The 21,493-nt window shown below is 47.2% G+C and overlaps 2 protein-coding genes across 9 annotated transcripts in view; one reads left to right on the top strand and one right to left on the bottom strand.

Annotated features, from left to right (window-relative positions):
- Positions 1–8: 8 nt before the first annotated feature.
- Positions 9–18,687, top strand: LOC137790934 (alpha-2-macroglobulin). 3 transcript variants are annotated; one of them, XM_068585550.1, is made up of 36 exons: positions 9–190; positions 1,141–1,321; positions 2,164–2,320; positions 3,973–4,025; positions 5,063–5,083; positions 5,551–5,719; positions 5,808–5,892; positions 6,565–6,685; positions 6,771–6,885; positions 7,506–7,615; positions 7,714–7,869; positions 8,026–8,262; positions 8,390–8,453; positions 8,668–8,813; positions 9,036–9,185; positions 9,373–9,525; positions 9,695–9,779; positions 10,079–10,223; positions 10,679–10,904; positions 11,009–11,135; positions 11,960–12,081; positions 12,178–12,229; positions 12,454–12,537; positions 12,711–12,887; positions 12,985–13,066; positions 14,085–14,241; positions 15,388–15,462; positions 15,607–15,772; positions 15,953–16,149; positions 16,236–16,454; positions 16,549–16,667; positions 16,748–16,838; positions 16,941–17,009; positions 17,096–17,201; positions 17,886–17,927; positions 18,257–18,687. In XM_068585550.1, exons 1-36 carry the CDS (start codon positions 111–113, stop codon positions 18,277–18,279), a joined length of 4,362 nt encoding a protein of 1,453 aa, XP_068441651.1. In that variant the 5' UTR covers positions 9–110; the 3' UTR covers positions 18,280–18,687. The 3 variants fall into 3 exon arrangements, with proteins under 3 accessions (XP_068441651.1, XP_068441650.1, XP_068441649.1); XM_068585549.1 differs by lacking the exon at positions 10,079–10,223 and adding an exon at positions 9,871–10,036; XM_068585548.1 differs by lacking the exon at positions 10,079–10,223 and adding an exon at positions 9,859–10,036.
- Positions 18,446–21,493, bottom strand: part of phldb1b (pleckstrin homology-like domain, family B, member 1b) — a 43,857-nt gene continuing 40,809 nt past the window's right edge. For all 6 annotated transcript variants that reach the window (XM_068585544.1, XM_068585547.1, XM_068585541.1 and 3 more), the window contains one exon: positions 18,446–21,377. In XM_068585544.1, the coding sequence (XP_068441645.1) occupies positions 21,237–21,377 (141 nt within the window). In that variant the 3' untranslated portion in view covers positions 18,446–21,236. The remainder of the gene's footprint in view (positions 21,378–21,493) is intronic.

The raw sequence follows: 21,493 nt of genomic DNA, 5'->3' as shown, positions 1-21,493 counted from the left end.
AACTCCGCCCCTGCACATCCGCATCACCGGCCCCGCAGCAGGCTGGAAGTGACGCCGCGCCGCAGCGCTCCACTTGCCCGCTCAGCAGCGCCCGTTTCCCCGCAGACGTCATGGCCTCTGTCCTCGCGCGCCTCCTCGTCGCGGCCGCGCTCCTCCTGCTCGCGGCGCGCGCGGCCCCGCTCAACGACACGTGAGTCACGACAACAACGACACTGTGGCGTGTTGTTCTGCAGCAGCAACAACAAAAAGAATACACGTTTGCTAAGTGCGTCACGCCAGGAGACGCGGCTGCGCGTGATGACGTCACTACTAATGTGTTTGAAGTGTTGTTTTGTTTCCATAAAAAAAACAACACTGCAGGTACCGTAGAGAGGTGTGCACGCGCGTGCACATCTGCTGCTGCTTACACATTTAATTAATGAGCTCTTATCTGTTAAACTGGTGACCAGTGACACTACTAACCCTCTACTAGTGACCAGTGACACTCTACTGACCCTCTACTGGTGACCAGTGACACTCTACTAACCCTCTACTGGTGACCAGTGACCCTCTACTGACCCTCTACTGGTGACCAGTGACACTACTAACCCTCTACTGGTGACCAGTTACACTCTACTAACCCTCTACTGGTGACCAGTTACACTCTACTAACCCTCTACTGGTGACCAGTGACACTCTACTGACCCTTTACTGGTGACCAGTGACACTATATTAATCCCTCTACTGGTGACCAGTGACACTCTACTGACCCTTTACTGGTGACCAGTGACACTATATTAATCCCTCTACTGGTGACCAGTGAACGTGACCAGGTCACAAACACAACTCTCCATGTTGACTCAGTTCTGACCTTTGTTTTGTGTGTTCTCTGCTCTGTTTACTTTTTTATTAATATTTATTTAAACAACTCTTCGCTCCGACATTATCAGAGCAGCAACCATATGAAGGTAGATTTTTGTTTTTTACCCGAGCAAATTTCTAGTTTGTAAGTGAAGTTTGTAAGTGCGCTCTCAATTCCATTAATATAGAAACAATATTACAGACGAGAATGCTTATTATAATGCTGAAAAGGAAACGAACATCTCTTTCTGGTGTGTGTGTGTGTTTGATCCGAGCGTCATGACCTCCTCCTCCCTGCAGGGCGTTCGCAGTGACCGTGAGCTCCCTGCTGAGGGGCGGCCAGCAGGAGACCCTGTGCGCTCAGGTCCACGGGCCCAGGGCGCCGGTGGCTCTGACCGTCGCCCTGGAGACGGACTCCGGCAGAACCGCCATCCTGGAGGAGGACGTCGGCGAGGACTTCTACCGCTGCGTAACCTTCCAGGTCTGACCCGCACGCCGCGGTTAAATGAGTCCAAGGAGAGTTGCATGGAAGCGACCCGCCGACCTCTCGGCGCTCTGACACTAGCGCTGACTCGCTCTCTGTTTGTTTGTCTGCAACTAAACAAAGGCTGCTTTCTGCCAGAGGCCAAGATGTCTACCTGCGTTCATCTAGACGCCCAACCCAACCGCCCACCTACCTGCCCCCAACCTAACCCCCAACCCAACCGCCCCCAACCAACCACCCCATCTACCTGCCCCCAACCTACCCGCCTCAACCAACCAACCACCCCAACCCGAACCGCCCACCAACCCAACCTACCTGACCCCAACCTAATCCCCAACCCAACCTGCCCCAACCTAACCACCAACCGCCCCCCCAACCAACCACCCCACCTACCGGCCCCCAACCCTAACCCTAACCCAACTGCCCACCAACCCAACAACCCCCAACCCAACCACCAACCAACCTACCTGCCCCCAACCTAACCTAACCCTCCAACCTACCCGCCTCAACCAACCCCCCTCCCTCCCCCAATCCAACCTCCCAACCTAACCGAACCACCAACCCCAACCATCCCCAACCTAACCGCCCACCGATCTACCCCAAACCTCCAACCTAACCACTCATGAGCTAACCCCAACTTAACCTAACCGCCCCCCCTACCTAACGCTCCTCCTTCCTTCAGTCTCACAACAGGTACAAAACTTCCCATTCCCCCAAATTTGGAAGCATTCCCCGTATGATAGCAGCTCCCCTAGCAGGTGACAACATTTCCGCTTCAAAGCGTTCCTTCCTGCCTGACGGCTGCTCGTTGTCTTTCTGGTCGTCGTTTCTTTCTGCAGGTCCCGACCGTGCAGTCCAAGACCCAGGCGGCCGTCAACGTCACCATTCAGGTTGCGAGCGCCTCCATGAGCAAGACGACCAAAGTCCACATCGCGCCGGCAGCCTTCATCCACGTCGTCCAGACGGATAAACCCATCTACAAGCCGGGGCAGACGGGTGAGAGAGGAGCGATTTTAAGGGAGTTTAAAGAAGCGGCGTTCCCCGCTGGGAGGAGGAACCAACACACTCATTATTCAGCTGCATTTGCACATTTCTGTGGTCTACATTATGATATCTGCATAACGCTGAGCCGGCGCTTCAGGAGCGCTGTCTGTTCTGCACACAGAGGAATGACGGTGGTTCAACAGTTCAGGAGGAAACACAGTTAACAGCTCGCAGCTCTTTTTACGTGTAGTTTGTGTTTTTTCTTCATTTTAAGGAATTCTTCACCCACAAAACAACATTTTTGTGTTGAAGTATGAATTAAAGTAAAAGGGCAAGAAGCAAAACTATATCAAACAACTCATAAATAATCATAAAGTCTCATTTCTCCAGCTCATATTTCACCAAACGCAGGCGAGAGTTTTAAATGGTTCACTTGATGGATGGGAGTTGGGTTATTGGATCATCCTGCTGCTGAACGGGTTTCATGCAGCTTTGCTGTTGTGAAATTTACTGCAATTCATCAAGATGATCGATTCTCTGAGCCGGCGAGAGAGATCATGTTTTTTTATAAAGGATTCAAGATAACGCGGGGGCGACTCGCCGATGCCTAGCTCCTCCCACACGCCCCCGCAAAGTCCATCAGGGTCCTTCAGGGTCCATCAGGGTCCAGCTCCGACTGCCTGACCCTCCAGTGTTCAGTTTAAACCCTTTTTGTGAAAAACTTTCCTTTAGTCCCGCATTTCTGTAGACCTTTCCCCAAAAGAATTACCCACAATTCATAGCAATGTGACGTTTAAACACACGTTTAAAAACAGGAACTTGTAGGATTAAAGATGAAAGCAAGAAACCGTATGACAGTTCAAACATTTTAATTTGAATTCTAAAATACAAACACAAGTAAATGGGTTAACTGACAATCAACTCGTGAGGAAATAAGCAAGAAGTTTAAACCGGGGAGTGAAAAGTACATTTTACTGGGGTACTTTAGTGGGAGTAAAAAGTACTTGTCACTGGTGTACTTTAGTGAGAGTAAAAAGTACTTGTCACTGGGGTACTTTGGTGGGAGTAAAAAGTACTTGTCACTGGGGTACTTTGGTGGGAGTAAAAAGTACTTGTCACTGGGGTACTTTGGTGGGAGTAAAAAGTACTTGTCACTGGTGTACTTTAGTGGGAGTAAAAAGTACTTGTCACTGGGGTACTTTGGTGGGAGTAAAAAGTACTTGTCACTGGGGTACTTTGGTGGGAGTAAAAAGTACTTGTCACTGGGGTACTTTGGTGGGAGTAAAAAGTACTCGTGACTGAGGTACTTTTTGTGGGTGAAGTACTTATTGAAATGAGGGAAAGGGAAAAACTCCAAATCCACAGGTTATAAAAACACATTTTTAAAGATTGATGTTGGCTTTGAATTGTGTTTCGATGGACTTCCCAGAATGCAACTTGATAGCGAGACGGCGCGGCGTCTCGCTTGAGGAAGCGATCGTAGCGACGTCATCGGGGTTGCTCTTGGCTCGGGCTACGAGGGGATTCACAGAGAGCCTATGAAACAAAGGCAGAGGGTTCAGTTGCATTATGGGAAATGTAGTCCATTGTCTTGCTGTTTGCTTTTCATATTTTCATATTTACAGAATAAATATTTATATATTTTTTTTGTCTTTTCTTTAAAGTCAAGTTCAGAATCGTCTCCATGGACACAAACTTTATCCCTGTGGACCGAGTGGTGAGTTTATTTAGTGTGTGTGTGTGTGTGTGTGTGTGTGTGTGTGTGTGTGTGTGTGTGTGTGTGTCTATACATATGTGTGTATATCTATACTTGTGTGTATGTGTGTATATATATGTATGTATATGTATGTATATAGATTTTCCTTCATAATGATGATGTAGGAAGTGAGTAATCCTTCCAGCAGTGAACTTTGCAGTCTGCTGCCGCTTCAGAGGCTCGAGGTCTATTTCGGTTCAGGCGGTGGGCGGTGACAGCAGCTGTTTGTTGCCGTAGAGACGGCGTGGGCGTGAGGCGCCGCGTGCAGCCGTGTGATAAACACGCTGTCGGGTTCATTTGGCAAACGCCGCGTCTGACCCGAACATCTGAATCAATACGCCTCTCGGGGCCTTTTTCAGGTTTTTGTGTCGAGAGGCTGAAAAACAACTTTATTTAATTCATTAACGTGGAGCGAGATGAGGGAGGACTCACACGGAGAGCTTTTATTTAAGAGAAGTGAACAGGAAGTGACCATATATGGACAGTGACGTAGAGACCTGTCAATCACCTTGTAGCCCCGCCCCTAAAGCGTCTCCTGCTTAATGGTCTGTTTGACTCTAACAGACCATAATGTACTAAATGAACATCATGCTGTATAGAAGAAGACTAGAAACTAGAGATTGAGACATAAACTCATGTTTACAATGTTTACTGAGAGAATACATCAAGAGAGAAGTAGAGTCACTTATATAGACTTCTATACAACCAGAGGAGTCGCCCCCTGGTGGTCAGGAGAGAGAATGCAGCTTTAACACATGAAGCATAGACTTCTATACAACCAGAGGAGTCGCCCCCTGGTGGTCAGGAGAGAGAATGCAGCTTTAACACATGAAGCATAGACTTCTATACAACCAGAGGAGTTGCCCCTGGTGGTCAGGAGAGAGAATGCAGCTTTAACACATGAAGCATAAAAATAGTTGTACTACTTTTTTACTATACCTTTTTAAAAATACCTTTATATCGCCTATTAACTTGTGTATTTTTTTTTTCTTTTTCAGTACAAAATAGTGGAGCTCCAGGTAAGTTAATCTCCTTCTTCTTCTTCTACCACGGTCACATGACTTCACGTGAGGACGCTTAGTCGCCTCCTTAAGGTCCACCAGAGGGGCGTTCACTGACCTGTTTCATGAATCAAAAAGTGCAACACTTCTGACTCACGCTGTGTTCCAGACAGAACGGTCGAGGGCGTTTTAGTTTAGGCTGCGATCAAACCGTTCGGGGATTTGTGGAGAAGTCCGGTGACGCAGCTGTAGAAACCGTTGGCTTCCATGATGACGTGGATTCCTTAAGCTTTATCATCTCTAATAACATTGAAATCAATGACTGTGACCAGATGTATCTTGATGAATATGTTGATTTTGGCGACCCCTAGTGGTCGTCCCAGGGCCTGGAGGTTGCGTAATAGTATGACGTCGTCTGACTTCAGTCTCTTTCGCTGGTGCTCTGCAGCAGACCCCGGTCAGTGTTCCTCTTGGTCTTCCCTCAGGATCCCAGCTCCAACCGCATCGCCCAGTGGTTGGATCAGACCGTCTCCGGCGGCATCCTGGACCTCGCCCACCCGGTGGTGCCCGAGGCGGCGCAGGGCCGCTACACCATCACCGCCACCACGGACAAGGGCGAGAAAACAACCCACGACTTCGACATCAAGGAATACGGTCGGCAGCAGTTTGCGTGCAAAAAAAATGAGTTTAACAAAAATAATCATTTTTTAAAAAAATCATTCGGTTTCCTTTTTGTTTTTAGTTTTGCCAAAGTTTGAGGTGAAGGTTCATCTGCCGAGCGTGATCACCATCCTGGACCGAGAGGCAACGATGAAGATTTGTGGAAAGTGAGTTTCCTAATTTAACACAAAGGAAATCAAGCTGAGAAAATGAATGAACTGCAACGGTGATTACCTGAGAAAGAACTGGGGAAGGTGTCTCCTCTGGTTGTATAGAAGTCTATGCTTCATGTCTTAAAGCTGCACTCTCTCTCCTGACCACCAGGGGGCGACTCCTCTGGTTGTATAGAAGTCTATATAAGTGACTCTACTTCTCTCTTGATGTATTCCCTCAGTAAACATTGTAAACATGAGTTTATGTCTCAATCTCTAGTTTCAAGTCTTCTTCTATACAGCAAGATGTTCATTTAGTACATTATGGTCTGTTAGAGTCAAACAGACCATAATAAGCGGGGGCTTTAGGGGCGGGGCTACAAGGTGATTGACAGGTCGACACCAGAGACGTATACGGCGTCTCCTCAGTCCAGATATGGTCACTTCCTGTGAAAAAACATGGCGACAGCCGCAATCCAAGATGGCGTCACAGTAACTTCGTCCACTTCTTATTTGAAGTCTCTGATCACCACAACTTCTTTACCGTTGATGCACACAGAGAGCGGCCATCAAGGACTTTGAGGTCCGGGTTGCTTTAATACTGAATGAGGGATATTGTGCTGTGACTTTCTCAGTGAACGCACTTCAACTAACATAAATTCTCTTGTGGTTTTTCCCCCCCTGCAGATACACTTATGGGAAACCCGTCGTGGGTTCAGGCAAAGCCGTGATTTGTAGGAAATCCCGTCTGCATCGCTTTACTTTAGCAAACCAGAAAAAGGACTTGTGCCAGACGTATGAATTGACGGCGAGTACTCGGATGTGAACCCGCAACTTGCTGTAGGTCTTCTTTTCACAAAAACATTTTCTAATTGACTTATATTGTCTTGCAGACAGGTAAAAGCGGCTGCTTCACACAAACTATGAACCTGGACGCGCTTTTAATCAACAACGCCATGTACGAGGATACCTTTAAGGTGACGGCTGAACTGGAGGAGTACGGCACAGGTGGGTCCACCGAACACCTCCAGGGTTGACCGGACACCGCTGAGTAATGCAGGGCTCATGCGGTCATGGAAAACCTGGTTAACATTGGGTTGAAAGTCATGAACATTGGGTTAGAAGTCATGAACATTGGGTTAGAAGTCATGAACATTGGGTTAGAAGTCATGGACATTGGGTTAGAAGTCATGGACATTGGGTTAGGAGTCATGGACATTGGGTAAGAAGTCATGGACATTGGGTTAGAAGTCATGGACATTGGGTTAGAAGTCATGAACATTGGGTTAGAAGTCATGAACATTGGGTTAGGAGTCATGGACATTGGGTTAGGAGTCATGGACATTGGGTTAGAAGTCATGGACATTGGGTAAGAAGTCATGGACATTGGGTTAGGAGTCATGGACATTGGGTTAGGAGTCATGGACATTGGGTTAGGAGTCATGGACATTGGGTTAGGAGTCATGGACATTGGGTTAGGAGTCATGGACATTGGGTTAGGAGTCATGGACATTGGGTTAGAAGTCATGGAAATGTGTTTAAAGTCATGGGAATCCATTGGTCAGAATGTGCTTGAACCCTGGTAGTCGCCGCTGGTTCCTGATGATCTGTGTGTTTCCTGCCACCAGGGGTCGTTCTGACAGGAAGTGGGCAGTCCCACCTCACCGCGGTCTTGCGGACAGTGACCTTTGAGGACGCTCCTGCCGCCTACCAGCCCGGCATCCCGCTGGAGGGGAAGGTAATGATCCGTCTCATGGAAGACGTTCATGGTCCCCAGAGGGTGGAAGTCAGGACGCCGGACATCGGATTAGCTTCTGCTTTCTGACTCGGTCGCAGGTCAAGTTGGTCGGCGCCGACAACCGAGCCGTCGCCGACGAGCCGGTGTATCTGTCCGGCGGCAAGACCGTGAACGCAACGGTCATCACGGACGCGAGGGGCGTGGCCTCCTTCTCTCTGGACACCGCCCTCTGGACCGGCACCGTGTTCATCAAGGTTGGTCCCCCTTCTGTTCAGAACACCATCGACTCAAAGAAACTTTCCTCCCACAGTCGATCACGCCGTTAGGGGAGTGTGGGCTTCGCTGGTAAGAACAGGAGTGTGTGACGTGAAATGTGACCCTTGTTGTTGTTGTTGTTGTTGCGCCAACAGGCGAGTTCTAGAAAGACGGAGGAGACCGGGCGGGTTCGGGGTAACGTGCGCCGACCGGAGTACAGGTCGGCCAACATGGAGGTCGCGCCATTTTACTCCAAGAGCAAGAGTTTCCTGAAGCTCATGCAGGAGAGCGGGAAGCTCGCCTGCGACAAAGACGCGACTGTGCGCGCTCAGTACATCATCCAGGGGGAGGAGCTAAAGAAGGAACAGGAAGCCGTCGACTTCTTTTACCTGGTAAGGCTTCTGCCAGGATGTCGGTCGTGTTTAAAGATCCCCTTCCATTCGCTCCGGCCTTCATTATGAGTGTGATATGAATGTAGTCCAGACATGTTTTTGATGCCGGCGTTATGTTTCCTTCTAGGTGATGTCCAGAGGTGGAATTGTGCAACACGGTCGTGTCCCAGTGGCGGTTAAAACAGGAACCGGTACAAACAAATGTTACTTTAAACGGCCATCTTAAAGGATTAGTCTGCATTTCCTATGCTTCATGTGTTAAAGCTGCATTCTCTCTCCTGACCACCAGGGGGCGACTCCTCTGGTTGTATAGAAGTCTATGCTTAACAAAAATCATTGTATATTATTTGTATTTTTGTGTATTTTGACAGTTTCACATTGCTTTGCTTCTCTTTGTTTCTTCAGTCAACAAAGGAGAGTTGTCCGTGTCACTCCTCCGGGTTACAGACCTGGCGCCGGTCGCCCAGGTGGTGGTTTACACCGTGATGCCCAGTGGCGAGGTCGTGGCCGCCAGCCAGGACTTCCCCGTGCGGCTCTGCCTGAATAACAAGGTACGACATGACTGACTGCTTTAAAAACGGACTATTATTGATCCACACTGCCCCCTGTGGACACAGTGTAACGTTCACCATCACCGAGTAAACAACTACTTTCTGACACTGGCTCCGCCCCCTCGTGTTCTACACACTGGCTCCGCCCCCTCATGTTCTACTCTCTGACACTGGCTCCGCCCCCTCATGCTCTACTCTCTGACACTGGCTCCGCCCCCTCAGGTGTTCCTGAGGTTCTCCTCCCTCCAGGAGCTCCCGGCCTCCAGGACCAGGCTAAGCCTGCAGGCCCAGCCGGGCTCCCTGTGCTCGGTCCGGGCCGTGGACCAGAGCGTCCTGCTGCTGCAGCCGGAGAAAGAGCTCAGCGTGGACCACGTACGTGACGCTCGTCTGTCCCACGCTAACGACCGGCACCTGAACGGGGCGGTTCTACAGTAAAAAAAAAAGAGGAATGCCTTGATTTCTGAGTGCAGTGTTGACGAGTAGGTAGCGAGTGTGCAACGCCTCTCAAACTACATTAAGACACTGTGTGTGTGTCTGTGTGTGTGTGTGTGTGTCTCAGCTGTACAGCCAGCTGCCTCTCCAGAAGCTGTCGGGCTACTCCTATGACCTGGAGGACAACGAGCCGTACTTCTGCCTGGACTCTGAGCATCATCAGCTCTCAGAGTACTTCAGGGGGCCGGAGCCCCAGAACGACGTCTACAGCGTCTTCAAGGTAGCACACACACACACACACACACACACACACGTTTAATACCTTTCAGTCTAGGTGTATGTTTTTATATACACATGGTAGAACATATGTTGACGTTCATCATCATTCTCCTTCATACAAGATGGCTTCTCTTATCTGTGTCTGTCGTCTTTCTCTTGTTTCCTTCTAGAAAATGGGAATCAAACTGTTGACCAACTCCAACGTGAAAGCACCTCGCGACTGCGATCAATTCATGCACTATATGTTATTTGATGGTATGTCTTCTGATTTTTTTTTCCACTGTACCATTCATATTGACCCTGGAACCACATGTGATGTGCTGTAACCTTTAAGAATCGCTTATAGAGGACATGGAGTTGTCCAGGACGCTCGATTTCGACGCCATGGACTTTGAAGTCATGGCTTATGATGCGGGAGAAGAAACAGAAACAGAGGCTGAGGAAATGAAGACCGAGGAGACCATTAGAACTTACTTCCCTGAGACCTGGATCTGGGAGCTAGTGTCTGTCGGGTAAGTTCGGTTGTGTAATCAGACTTCTTCATGTCTTCCTAGATGTTGTAGACTCTCCAATCAGGACGTTCCTCAGCAGGCCAGTGCTGAGAGGTTCAGTGAAGAGGAAGGAGGAGAAGGAGGAGAAGAAGGAGACGGTTAGGACCTTCTTCCCTGAGACCTGGATCTGGGACTTAGTTCCTGTTGGGTAATAATCGAGGATCCACTCATTAGGCCTCCTCTGGTTGTATAGAAGTCTATGCTTCATGTGTTAAAGCTGCTTTCTCTCCTGACCACCAGGGGGCGACTCCTCTGGTTGTATAGAAGTCTATGCTTCATGTGTTAAAGCTGCATTCTCTCTCCTGACCACCAGGGGGCGACTCCTCTGGTTGTATAGAAGTCGATGCTTCATGTGTTAAAGCTGCATTCTCTCTCCTGACCACCAGGGGGCGACTCCTCTGGTTGTATAGAAGTCGATGCTTCATGTGTTAAAGCTGCATTCTCTCTCCTGACCACCAGGGGGCGACTCCTCTGGTTGTATAGAAGTCTATGCTTCATGTGTTAAAGCTGCATTCTCTCTCCTGACCACTCCTCTGGTTGTATAGAAGTCTCGGGCGTCTCTGTGCTACTTGAACCTTTTCTTTGGGTCCCGTGTCGTCACAGAGCCGGCGGCTCGGTGGAGGTGGAGCAGACGGTGCCCGACACCATCACCCGGTGGGCGGCCGGCGCGTTCTGCGTGTCGTCGGTGGGCTTCGGCGTGGCGCCCGGCGTCGAGCTCACGGCCTTCCAGCCGTTCTTCGTCAGCCTCACGTTGCCGTACTCCGTCATCCGAGGGGAGGCGTTCACCCTCAGAGCCACCGTGTTCAACTACCTGTCCACGTGCATCATGGTGAAGAACTCCAGATGCTCAGAAGATGCAGCCCAGGGCTCTCATTCATACAGCATATATATTTATATACATATATATTTATATATTAATGTGTGTGTCTGCAGGTGAACGTCACGCTGGCCGAGTCTGACCGCTACGACTTCAGGAGCTGCGACGGCTGCCGGTACCAAATGTGTCTGTGTGGAGAGCGAAGCAGGACCTTCTCCTGGATCCTAACTCCAACCGCTCTGGGTAATATATATATATATATATATATATATATATATATATATATATATATATATATATATATATATATATATATATATATATATATATATATATATATATATATATATATTGAATATATATATATATTGAATATATTTGTTGGATGTATCACATATTACCCGTCAGTCAACTTGAGTGAAAGGTGTTAAACTAGACTCGCAAATGAAAAACGGTCATAGAATTCGTAAGGAGCCGTTTAGGAGCTCGTCAACCCGACTTCTTAACAGCCGTGCAACAAGGAGACGAGTGTTCATGTGGTTTTAAACATTGATGGCGTCCTGCAGCCTCCATAATGAAATGTTTGCTCCGTCCGACGTGGAGACGAACGAGATAATGAATGTGTTACGGGGCGCTGACAGCTGGAGGGAGGATGAGGAGGAGGAGGAGGAGGAGGTGATGCGCTGCTCGGCCTGAAAACAGGAGGCTTCCATCAGGATGAAGACGAGGATGATGAGCGTCAAACCCAGAGGAGCTGACGATCACTTGTACTAACTAGTCAGGTAGCTCTGACGAAACACTCGGAAACTGTTCCCTCAGGGGCTGATCTGTGCTGGTCCTCTGGTGAGGGGGGGGGGGGTAAATGAGGGAACAAATGGGGAGTAATGAGGGCGAATGAGATGGGAGGGGGGAGGAGGAGGAGAGGGGGGGGGGGAGACGCAAACACTCAGGATGTGATGGAGAATAACGAGTGAGACCGAGAGGCAGGTTTTATTCTGCCTCCGTACACAACGTGTGTGTGTGTGTGTGTGTGTGTGTGTGTGTGTGTGTGTGTGTGTGTGTGACAGGTCAGCTGGAGCTGAAGGTCAGCGCTGAGGCCCTGAGGACTGACACCCCCTGCGGTAACGAGGTCGTCAGCGTCCCCGACGTGGGCCGGATCGACACGGTGGTCCGAACCCTGCTGGTGCAGGTGACACACACACACACACACACACACACACACACACGTTTGAAGGACCTGTTGTCTTTTTATTGACGTGCTTCGTCCTCTTTGTCTCTTCTGAAGGCTGAAGGAACGCCACAGATGGTCAGCCACAACGCACTGCTCTGTCCCGCAGGTGTGTGTGTGTGTGACTCATTGCAGCGTTAGCTTAGGTACGGTTAGCTTAGCATAGAGACTGTAAACGGGTGGAAACTGCTAGCCTCGTCGTGTCCTCCCCGCTGATCTTTGTGCAGATTAATCAAATAAATGTTGGATTCATTTGTGGAAAAAAAGGATATGCGAAGCTAAGCTGTGGTTTTATGCTAAGCTAACCCGCTACGTACCACTCTGTGTCTCCAGATGAGCCGGTGGAGAAGAACATCTCCCTGGTGCTGCCAGAGAGGTTCGTGGCTGGATCGGCCAGAGCCTCCGTCTCTGTTCTGGGTTTGTGAACTAGATGATATGGACTAGGGGACGGACTAGGGGACGGACTAGGGGACGGACTAGGGGACGGACTAGGGGACGGACTAGGGGACGACTAGAGGGGACGGACTAGACGAGACCAGACTTCCTCCCCACCTGGACTAGCCTCACCCCTCATGCCCCCCCCCCCTCAGGCGACCTGATGGGCCGCGCCATGCAGAACCTGGACCGGCTGCTGGCGATGCCGTACGGCTGCGGCGAGCAGAACATGCTGCTGTTCGCGCCAAACATCTTCATCCTGAACTACCTGAAGAGCACGGCCCAGCTGACCGCCGACATCCAGCGCCGAGCGACCCACTTCCTGCAGAGCGGTAAGAGCGCCGCCGCCGCTCTCGTTTGACCGCCTTCAAAATAAAAGCCCCGCTCCTCTGTGGAGACAACCTCTCTTCATGGTTATGGTGCTTTCAGGGTACCAGAGGGAGCTCACCTACAAGCACGACGACGGCTCCTACAGCGCGTTCGGGAAGAGCGACGAGTCTGGAAACACCTGGTGAGAGACCTGGAAGACGCTGCTGAGGGCGCGATAACCCAACAGCATCATGAGGGATTTGAGCTGATGGCACAAAAAGCTTCCTGATGAAGTAAAGTTTCATACATTTACACATCAAAAGAAGCCTTTTTAATTATTTAAAGGAGTGTTATGTTAAAATGATTGAGGTGCATCTGTTACTTCCTGAAGGAAAACTTTATTAACAGTCTGGTTTCATTAAAACAGTTAGAAGCAGAGATCCCGCCCACTTCACTGAACGCTGAGCAGCTTCGTTTATGTAACTCCTGATGAACTGCGGTTGCATCATCTGCTTCCAGAACATGTGAAAACATTTATTTAGAGCAACACACACACACACACACACACACACACACACACACACACACACACACACACACACACACACACACACACACACACACACACGCACACGCACACACACACACACGCACACACAGTGTGTCCTGTTTGGCACCGGCGAGTATCCTAATAATTTACTTTATAGGGAGCCTGCCAGAAAATATTAATATTTGCATTTAATGGGCTTAGACCTCAGCGCCTCCGGGGAGTGTGTGTGTGTGTGTGTGTGTGTGTGTGTGTGTGTGTGTGTGTGTGTGTGTGTGTGTGTGTGTGTGTGTGTGTGTGTGTGTGTGTGTGTGTGTGTGTGTGTGTGTGTGTGTGTGTGTGTGTGTGTGTGTCTCAAGTGTTTATTTAAATTAGATCAGAATTGTCCTAATCCCGTTTTTAAAATCCATAACGAGGAGAAAACATATAGATTGTCATTAATTTAAAAACGCATTAATCAATAATTATTGATTAGTAATCAATAATCTTTTTGAATCAATGGATCAGCCGGATGGATTTTAAATGTATCGATGACCTGAAGCTTTTTACACTGATTTACCTTCAAAGCCTTCACATGGTGAACAATAACCTCTCTCTCTCTCTCTCTCTCTCTCTCTCTCTCTCTCTCTCTCTCTCTCTCTCTCTCTCTCTCTCTCTCTCTCTCTCTCTTTAGGCTCACCTCCTTCGTGATGAAGTCCTTCAGCGGCGCTAAGCCGTACATCTTCGTGGACGACGCCCACATCATGGCCGCCCGCCGCTGGCTGTCCAGACTGCAGCAGCCCGACGGCTGCATCCGATCTGTAGGGAAGCTCTTCCACAACGAGATGAAGGTGAGCAGCGAGCTAATGCTAACATTAGCATCCAGTAGGTCATGTGATGAGGACATCACGATGGTCCTCTAGTCTCCGGTCATGTGACTTTGTAAACATCCAATCAGTGTTGAGACCGACAGGAGAGCTAGTGACGTTAGCAGCGCCGCTAACGGAAAACAAACAGGAAGAGAGCTAGTGACGTTAGCAGCACCGCTAACGGAAAACAAACAGGAAGAGAGCTAGTGACGTTAGCAGCACCGCTAACGGAAAACAAACAGGAAGAGAGCTAGTGACGTTAGCAGCACCGCTAACAGAGAACCAACAGGAGGAGAGCTAGTGACGTTAGCAGCACCGCTAACAGAGAACCAACAGGAGGAAAAAGAACCTGATCAGAGATCTAAAATTTGTATTTGCTCCTTTTTTTTCTTTTGTGCTGATTCTTTGAGACGTTTCTGATCTTCACGCCTTCAGACACTCGTCTCGTCTCCTCGGAGGAGGCGAGCGTTTCCTCGGGGAAGGAAACGAGACGAGCTGAAGACGTTCACTTCAATTAAATCAGCGAGTTTAACGGTTCACGTGCGATAAAGCAGCGACGTTCCAATCAGCAGTAACGAGGAAATCGTCACCAAAACAAAACATGGAATTGTTTCTCAAATCTTTGTCATCGCTCTCCTGTTGGCCCTCGAATAAAAGCTTTTATTCAAGTTATTAGAATATTTAAAAATGTTTCTCAGGATGTGGGTTCAACAGTTTAATGTCTGATGGTTGTGAAGAGACTCGGCTGAGTTCTGTAGTCTCTTTGTAGCTTCATGTGGGAACAAAGATCAAAGGAAGTGATTTGAAAAACATGAAAAAAGCCATTCATAAAAATATATAATTCATAAATATAACAAAAGCATCTAAAAACGTTCCCACAGACGACAACATTGTCCGTTTAACACTTGAACAGAAACCCTCAGTCCGCTATGTTTTTGTTCCGTTAGCTTTTAGCCCGTTAGCTAAAACAACGGCGCAGGACTGTGCTGCTAACGGCTAACGCATGAATGATTGATAACAAAATAAATACATGAACACACATCCTCCTGGGTTAGAGGACTACAACGAGTCTTTGTAGTTCTTTAGTACTTGTAGTTCTTTAGTTCCCGTCCTCTTGTCTCCTCTCAGGGAGGAGTGAGTGATGACGTGACGTTGACGGCGTACATCATCGCCGCCCTGCTGGAGCTGGACGGCAACGTCACGGTGAGGCTGACGACGCCCTTCTTCTTCTTCTTCTTCTTCTTCAATCTTTTTCCTCTTTTTCGTCCGCTCTCTTCTTTCTCATCTAAGCTAATTTTAACATTGATGTCAATGCATGAATGCTAATCGCGATTAGCATTCCCGCAGGACCCCGTGGTGCAGCGCGGCCTGCGCTGCCTGAGGGTGGCGGCGGCCGGCCGGCTGGAGAACGTCTACAGCGCCGCCCTGCTGGCCTACAGCTTCGCTCTGGCCGGGGACGAGGAGATGAAGAGCAAGCTCGTCACGCTGCTGCATCACAAGGCCGACACGCGAGGTGAGGAAGAGGAAGGGACACGACGCCATTTTATGAGGGGAAAAAAATAACCTTTTTTTGCCACTTTGCATGTTACCTTTGACCTTTGACCTTTTGTTGCGTACGGTGTCAACCACATGGTCTTCCTCAGTTCCATTCAAACAGGTTTGTAACTGTAATTAAATATATGAATTATTACAGGGGGCACCCGCCACTGGAGTCGAGCCGGGGCTTCTGGGAAAGGCCTGGACTCCCTGGAGGTGGAGACCAGCGCCTACGTGCTGCTGGCGCTGCTCTCGGGCCCGCCCACGCCGGGCTTCGGCCTGGACTACTGCTCGAGCATCGTCCGCTGGCTGGCCCAGAACCAGAACCCGTACGGGGGGTTCTCGTCCACGCAGGTCGGGTTCAGACCGTACAAAAAGCTGAAAAAAGGGATTAAAAGAAGACAAACAAACAAACAAACAACCCCCCGCTCTGCCCTCAGGACACCGTGGTCGCCCTGCAGGCTCTGGCCAAGTACGGCGCCGCCGCCTACAGCGAGGAGGGCGGCGCCGTGGTGACGGTGACGGCGGCCGGCGGCGGCGCCAGCCGAGAGTTCTCGGTGGAGCAGAGCAACCGGCTGCTGTACCAGGAGGAGCCGCTGGACCGGATCCCCGGGGAGTACGTGGTCCGAGCCCGGGGGCGGGGCTGCGTGCTGGCTCAGGTACCGACCTGCACCCGGGTCACCGCACCGAACGCCAAACTCATCGACTAGAACCGTCGTACTAACGGCGCGACGTCGTTTGTCGTCTCCGTAGATCTCGATGCATTACAACATCCCGCCTCCTGCAGACTCCTCCTCCTTCAACATCACCACAGGCGTCACGGCCAAATGCGGCGCCGGCCGACCTCAAGTCATCCTGACGGTGGCCGTCAGGTAGCTGTCTGTCTGTAGTCTGTCTGTAGTCTGTCTGTAGTCTGTCTGTGTCAGTAGTCATTATGTGTGTGTGTGTTCAGGTACCAGGGCAGAAGAGAGGAAACCAACATGGTCATCATCAACATCAAGCTGCTCTCTGGATACGTTCTGGATAAAAGCTCCCTGCAGACGGTGAGTTTGAGTTCTGACGACTCAAATGAACACGAGAGACACACACGCTCATATCTTTTGTGTGTGTGCGTGTGTGTGTGTGTGTGTGTGTGTGTGTTGCAGCTGAGGGCCGACCGCTCGGTGAAGCGCGTGGACGTGGACGACGGCTTCATCAACATATACTTGGACGGGGTGCGAAGCTCGACCGCCTGTTTTTAGTCCGTTACGTTCATGAGTGTGAATTTAATTTAATTTATTGGTTCGTTTTGCGTCTGCAGCTGAAGAAGAACGAGGAAACGCTCCACACCGCGACGCTGGAGGAGGACGTCCCCGTCAGGAACCTGAAACCAGCCGTGGTCAAAGTCTACGACTACTACCAGACAAGTGAGCGCCTCTTATATTTATTTATATATATATATACAAGTGAGCGCCTCATATTTATTTATACATACAAGTGAGCGCCTCTTATATTTATTTATACATACAAGTGAGCGCCTCATATTTATTTATTTATATACATACAAGTGAGCGCCTCATATTTATTTATTTATATACATACAAGTGAGCGCCTCATATATTTATTTATACATACAAGTGAGCGCCTCATATTTATTTATATATATATATATATATATACATACAAGTGAGCGCCTCATATTTATTTATTTATATATATATATATATATATATATATATATATATATATATATATATATATATATATATATATATATATATATATATATATATATATATATATATATATATATATATATATATATATATATACACATATATATATATATATATATATATATATATATACACATATATATATATATATATATATATATATATATATATATATATATATATACACATATATATATATATATATATATATATATATATATATATATATATATATATATATATACACACACACACAAGTGAGCGCCTCATATATTTATATACATACGTGTATAAAATCTGTAAACCGGTTGGTGTTTGTTTCCTGAGCCAAGAAACACCAGAGTGACGTTGTATTTGTATTTGTTTTGTTTTCAGGCGACGAGGCCGTCACAGACTACACTTCCATCTGTGCGGAGCGTAAGTAGTATTTATACATCATGTTGTGTATTATTGACTTAAAGTACCACACAGGATGTACCGCTAAACTCACGAGGTTCCAGACGTTTCTAAAAACGGACATTTTCCTTTTTTCTCTTTAGCGTCTCGTTGACACTCTAAAGAGTTTTGGGTCTTTCAAAATAAAGCGCTGATTTGACTAGACCACGCTAGCGTTTTTTTTTATTTTTAAGTGGAACCAAAACTTAATTACATTTTTCCAGAATGTTTTTTAATCAAATTTATAGTTTGAACAAAACTAATATTGTTTCTCTTAAAAAGGTAAATAACAGAACGTGTTTTTCTTCCAGACGACGACGTCAACAAGCTGTAAAACCTTCGTGTGAATCTTCGCCGGGACGTTTTTCAGCTGGAAGAAAGAAACTTCAAACGTGTATTTGTGTTTTTAGACCCAGTTTTAAAACTTGTTTGATTTTAACATTTGTTCCAGGGTCACGAACCAACAACCTGCTGAGTTTAAGAAAAACAGACAATATTCATTAACAGTTCTGTTGGTTTTTAATAGATTTGACAAAATCCATAGTATTCATACGTGAAGTCGACGCATGAGACTTACAGGAACCAATAACACAGTATTGATCGAGTGTGTGTGAAACAGGATCTACTAGGTGAGTCGTTCTGTACCAGCTTTTTAAAAAAACAACAAAAAGGTAGATCGATATGAAATGTAACTGACACAATAAAAGTTTCTAAAATGACAAAAATAAGTAAAAATTGTACGTTTCTTTAATACAATACTGTTTCATTTCAATAGCACAATTTAGTGTTTTTTTTCCATTCAGGCATCCTCTTTACAGCATATTTAGTTCCTTTCTTTTGAACATCGACGACCACGCTAACGTACGTACCGGCTAACGTACGTACCAACTAGCGATCCACAGACGTGATTTAATTGACAGCCTCGCCGGTGTCGACTAGTTTGGTTTGCGGAGGAAGTAAAAGGCAAAGGACAGAATATATTAAGGTCTTTTCACTCGTCTTTTTAAAAAAAAACTTTTCTTTTTTTTAAAGAAGTAAACGTGTCACTATCTCAGGCACCACAACCATAAATTACCATCACATGAAACTAAACGACAGCTCCACATGCTCAGAACATCACGGCGTACTTCGTCCTCCGATTCTACAAAAAAAAATGGCGTCCGGCGTTCCGTTGACTTCACGCCGATCGATTAGAACGTGAGGATCAATACTTGGCTCACAGTGGGGAGTCGCGTGAAATTAAACACTTTGCAAACAGACTTAGGTAATAAGGCAAACGACTACAATCAATATTTTATATATATATTATACCAAATTTCCAAAGTATCTAATGTCGTATCGCCTCTTTATTTTTTTTTATATCTAATCTAAAACGTTGAGAAAGACGTAAAATTTGCGTCACTCGCATTTTCGCTCAAATTTAAATATTTAATTTGCGAGACGACAGCTTTTAAAATGCTTGTTTTTCTAATAGTCTGGCTGAGTCGGCGCTCGGCTATGCTAACGTTAGCTGCTCCGACGGCCGGGACGTTTTATTTACACGACATCTGAAGTTGGATCAGATGTCGTGTAAATAAAAACATCCCGGCCGCCTGCGTACGTGTTTACGCCTAAATGACGCTACGTGTTAGCTGCTCCGTCAAGTTAACGTTAGCATAGCCGTGTTCCAACTGAGCCAGACTCCATGCAGAAAACGAGCGTTTTAACAGCCGTCATCTCGCAAAGACACCAAACATGAATTCGGACTTTGCGTTATTCTGCGGTTATTTTCGGCAAAAGCAAGTGTTTTAACAGTTAGCATCTAACATGTTTTAACAGTTAGCAGCTAACGTGTTTTATGTACGGACATAGAACACACTAGAAAGGACCCGTCCACATCCTGTCTTCCAGCAGGCGGCGCTAGACTCAACAGGCAAGGCACAGTTCAGAATTGTCCATATTGTTGATCCTGTTCGCGTGGTCTCCACAGCGCCCTCTAGTGGTTCAGGCCGGCAGTGACGATGGCGTTAAACGGAGTGAGAATGTGGACACTACGGTCAGACCAATAAACCGGGTGTTCGATGACGTCCCGCCCTTCCAACTGATCGGGTTGGAAGCTAAGCTAGGCTAAAGACATTTCAACTGAGTTCATCCCGCTGAAGCACAAAACAATTAATTAATTTACATTTCTTAACACTGGGAATAATTGTTTCTATCCCATGATGCTCTTATGCAATGGAAACGCTGTAAACAGTTCCAGTAAATAGGACAAACCTTTGGCAATGGGAGATATTTCTATTCTCTTTAGCTTCTCCAGCCGAAAAGCTAACGTTACGTTAGCTAGATTTGATGTCAATAAGATTGCATACGGTTGAGTCTGTTTAATAAGACGAGTTAGCTATTCAGCTATGTCGTAGTCCCCAAATAAACAAAGCCAGGCTAGCTGTTTCTCAGTCCTTATGCTAAGCTAACTATCTACACCGTTATACTTAGCATTCAGACGAGAGTGAGATCAATCGTATCTAACTCTTGGCATAAAGGATACTGTTAGCTTAGCATGAAGACATAACCACAACTGGTCATTTCTTTTTTTAAACAAAAGGCAACGTTTTATTTTTTTTGCCCCCACCTGCTTCCTGTGTTTATGCTAAGCTAACTGTCTCCAGTGCTGAAAAGTATTTAATTATTCTGGGTATTAATATTCCCATATTGGTCGAACAGTGAGATCTGTAGCGGGTCTGAACAAGTCCTTTGGTGAATGTCATGTGACAGGAAGTAGCTCAGGAGAACGTTTCAGTGTGAAGTCTACGAGCTCTGAATGCCCCCATTTCAAATATATTTAACCCTTTGATTGAAACTCTTTCGGTCTTGATGGAACACAAACAAAACATTGGCATTATGTCATTTGGCAATTTCCTCTACAAGTGTAAAAAAAAAGAAAAAGGAAACAAATACAAAAAGGTTCAACAAACAGCGACTAAAAGATCTCCATTTGGCAATATAGAAAGGCTTTTTAAAGTCTGACAGGTATACATTTTGGTTTATATACACAGGTGTGTGTGTGTGTGTGTGTGTGTGTGTGTGTGTGTGTGTGTGTGTGTGTGTGTGTGTGTGTGTGTGTGTGTGTGTGTGTGTGTGTGTGTGTGTGTGTGTGTGTGTGTGTCTCCCTTTTTCAATCCAAACTGAATCACGTAGAAAAATGTGGAGGTGAAAACATCTACACTGTGAAATAAAACCGTGAGAGATTTAAAAAAAAAAAAAAAAAGTAAATCAAGGCGCTGTGGACAGGAAACAGGAAACAGGAAGCAGTCATCAGTTCAGGAACTGCGTGTATCCCTCCGCCCCGGTGACGATCACGTCCATCCAGATCCGCATGGCGTCCGCGGCCGGCGCCACCATGTAGTAGAGCCGGTCGTGGGTCTTCACGCAGAACGTCAGGGACGGGTTCGGACTCTGAGAGGCAAAAGGGGGCGGAGCTAGAGTCAGACCTGGTTCTGGTTCTGGAGGCTCGGCATCGATGTTCAACAGCTGCAGTTATTGGTTTCAGAGGACTAGAGACAGTTAGCTTA

The sequence above is a fragment of the Clinocottus analis genome, unplaced genomic scaffold, assembly GCF_023055335.1.
Source record: "Clinocottus analis isolate CAN_PGR_092001 unplaced genomic scaffold, fCliAna1.0.p SCAF_2, whole genome shotgun sequence".
In the NCBI taxonomy this organism is placed as follows: Eukaryota; Metazoa; Chordata; class Actinopteri; order Perciformes; family Cottidae; genus Clinocottus; species Clinocottus analis.
This window is presented reverse-complemented; position numbering and strand designations above follow the sequence as displayed.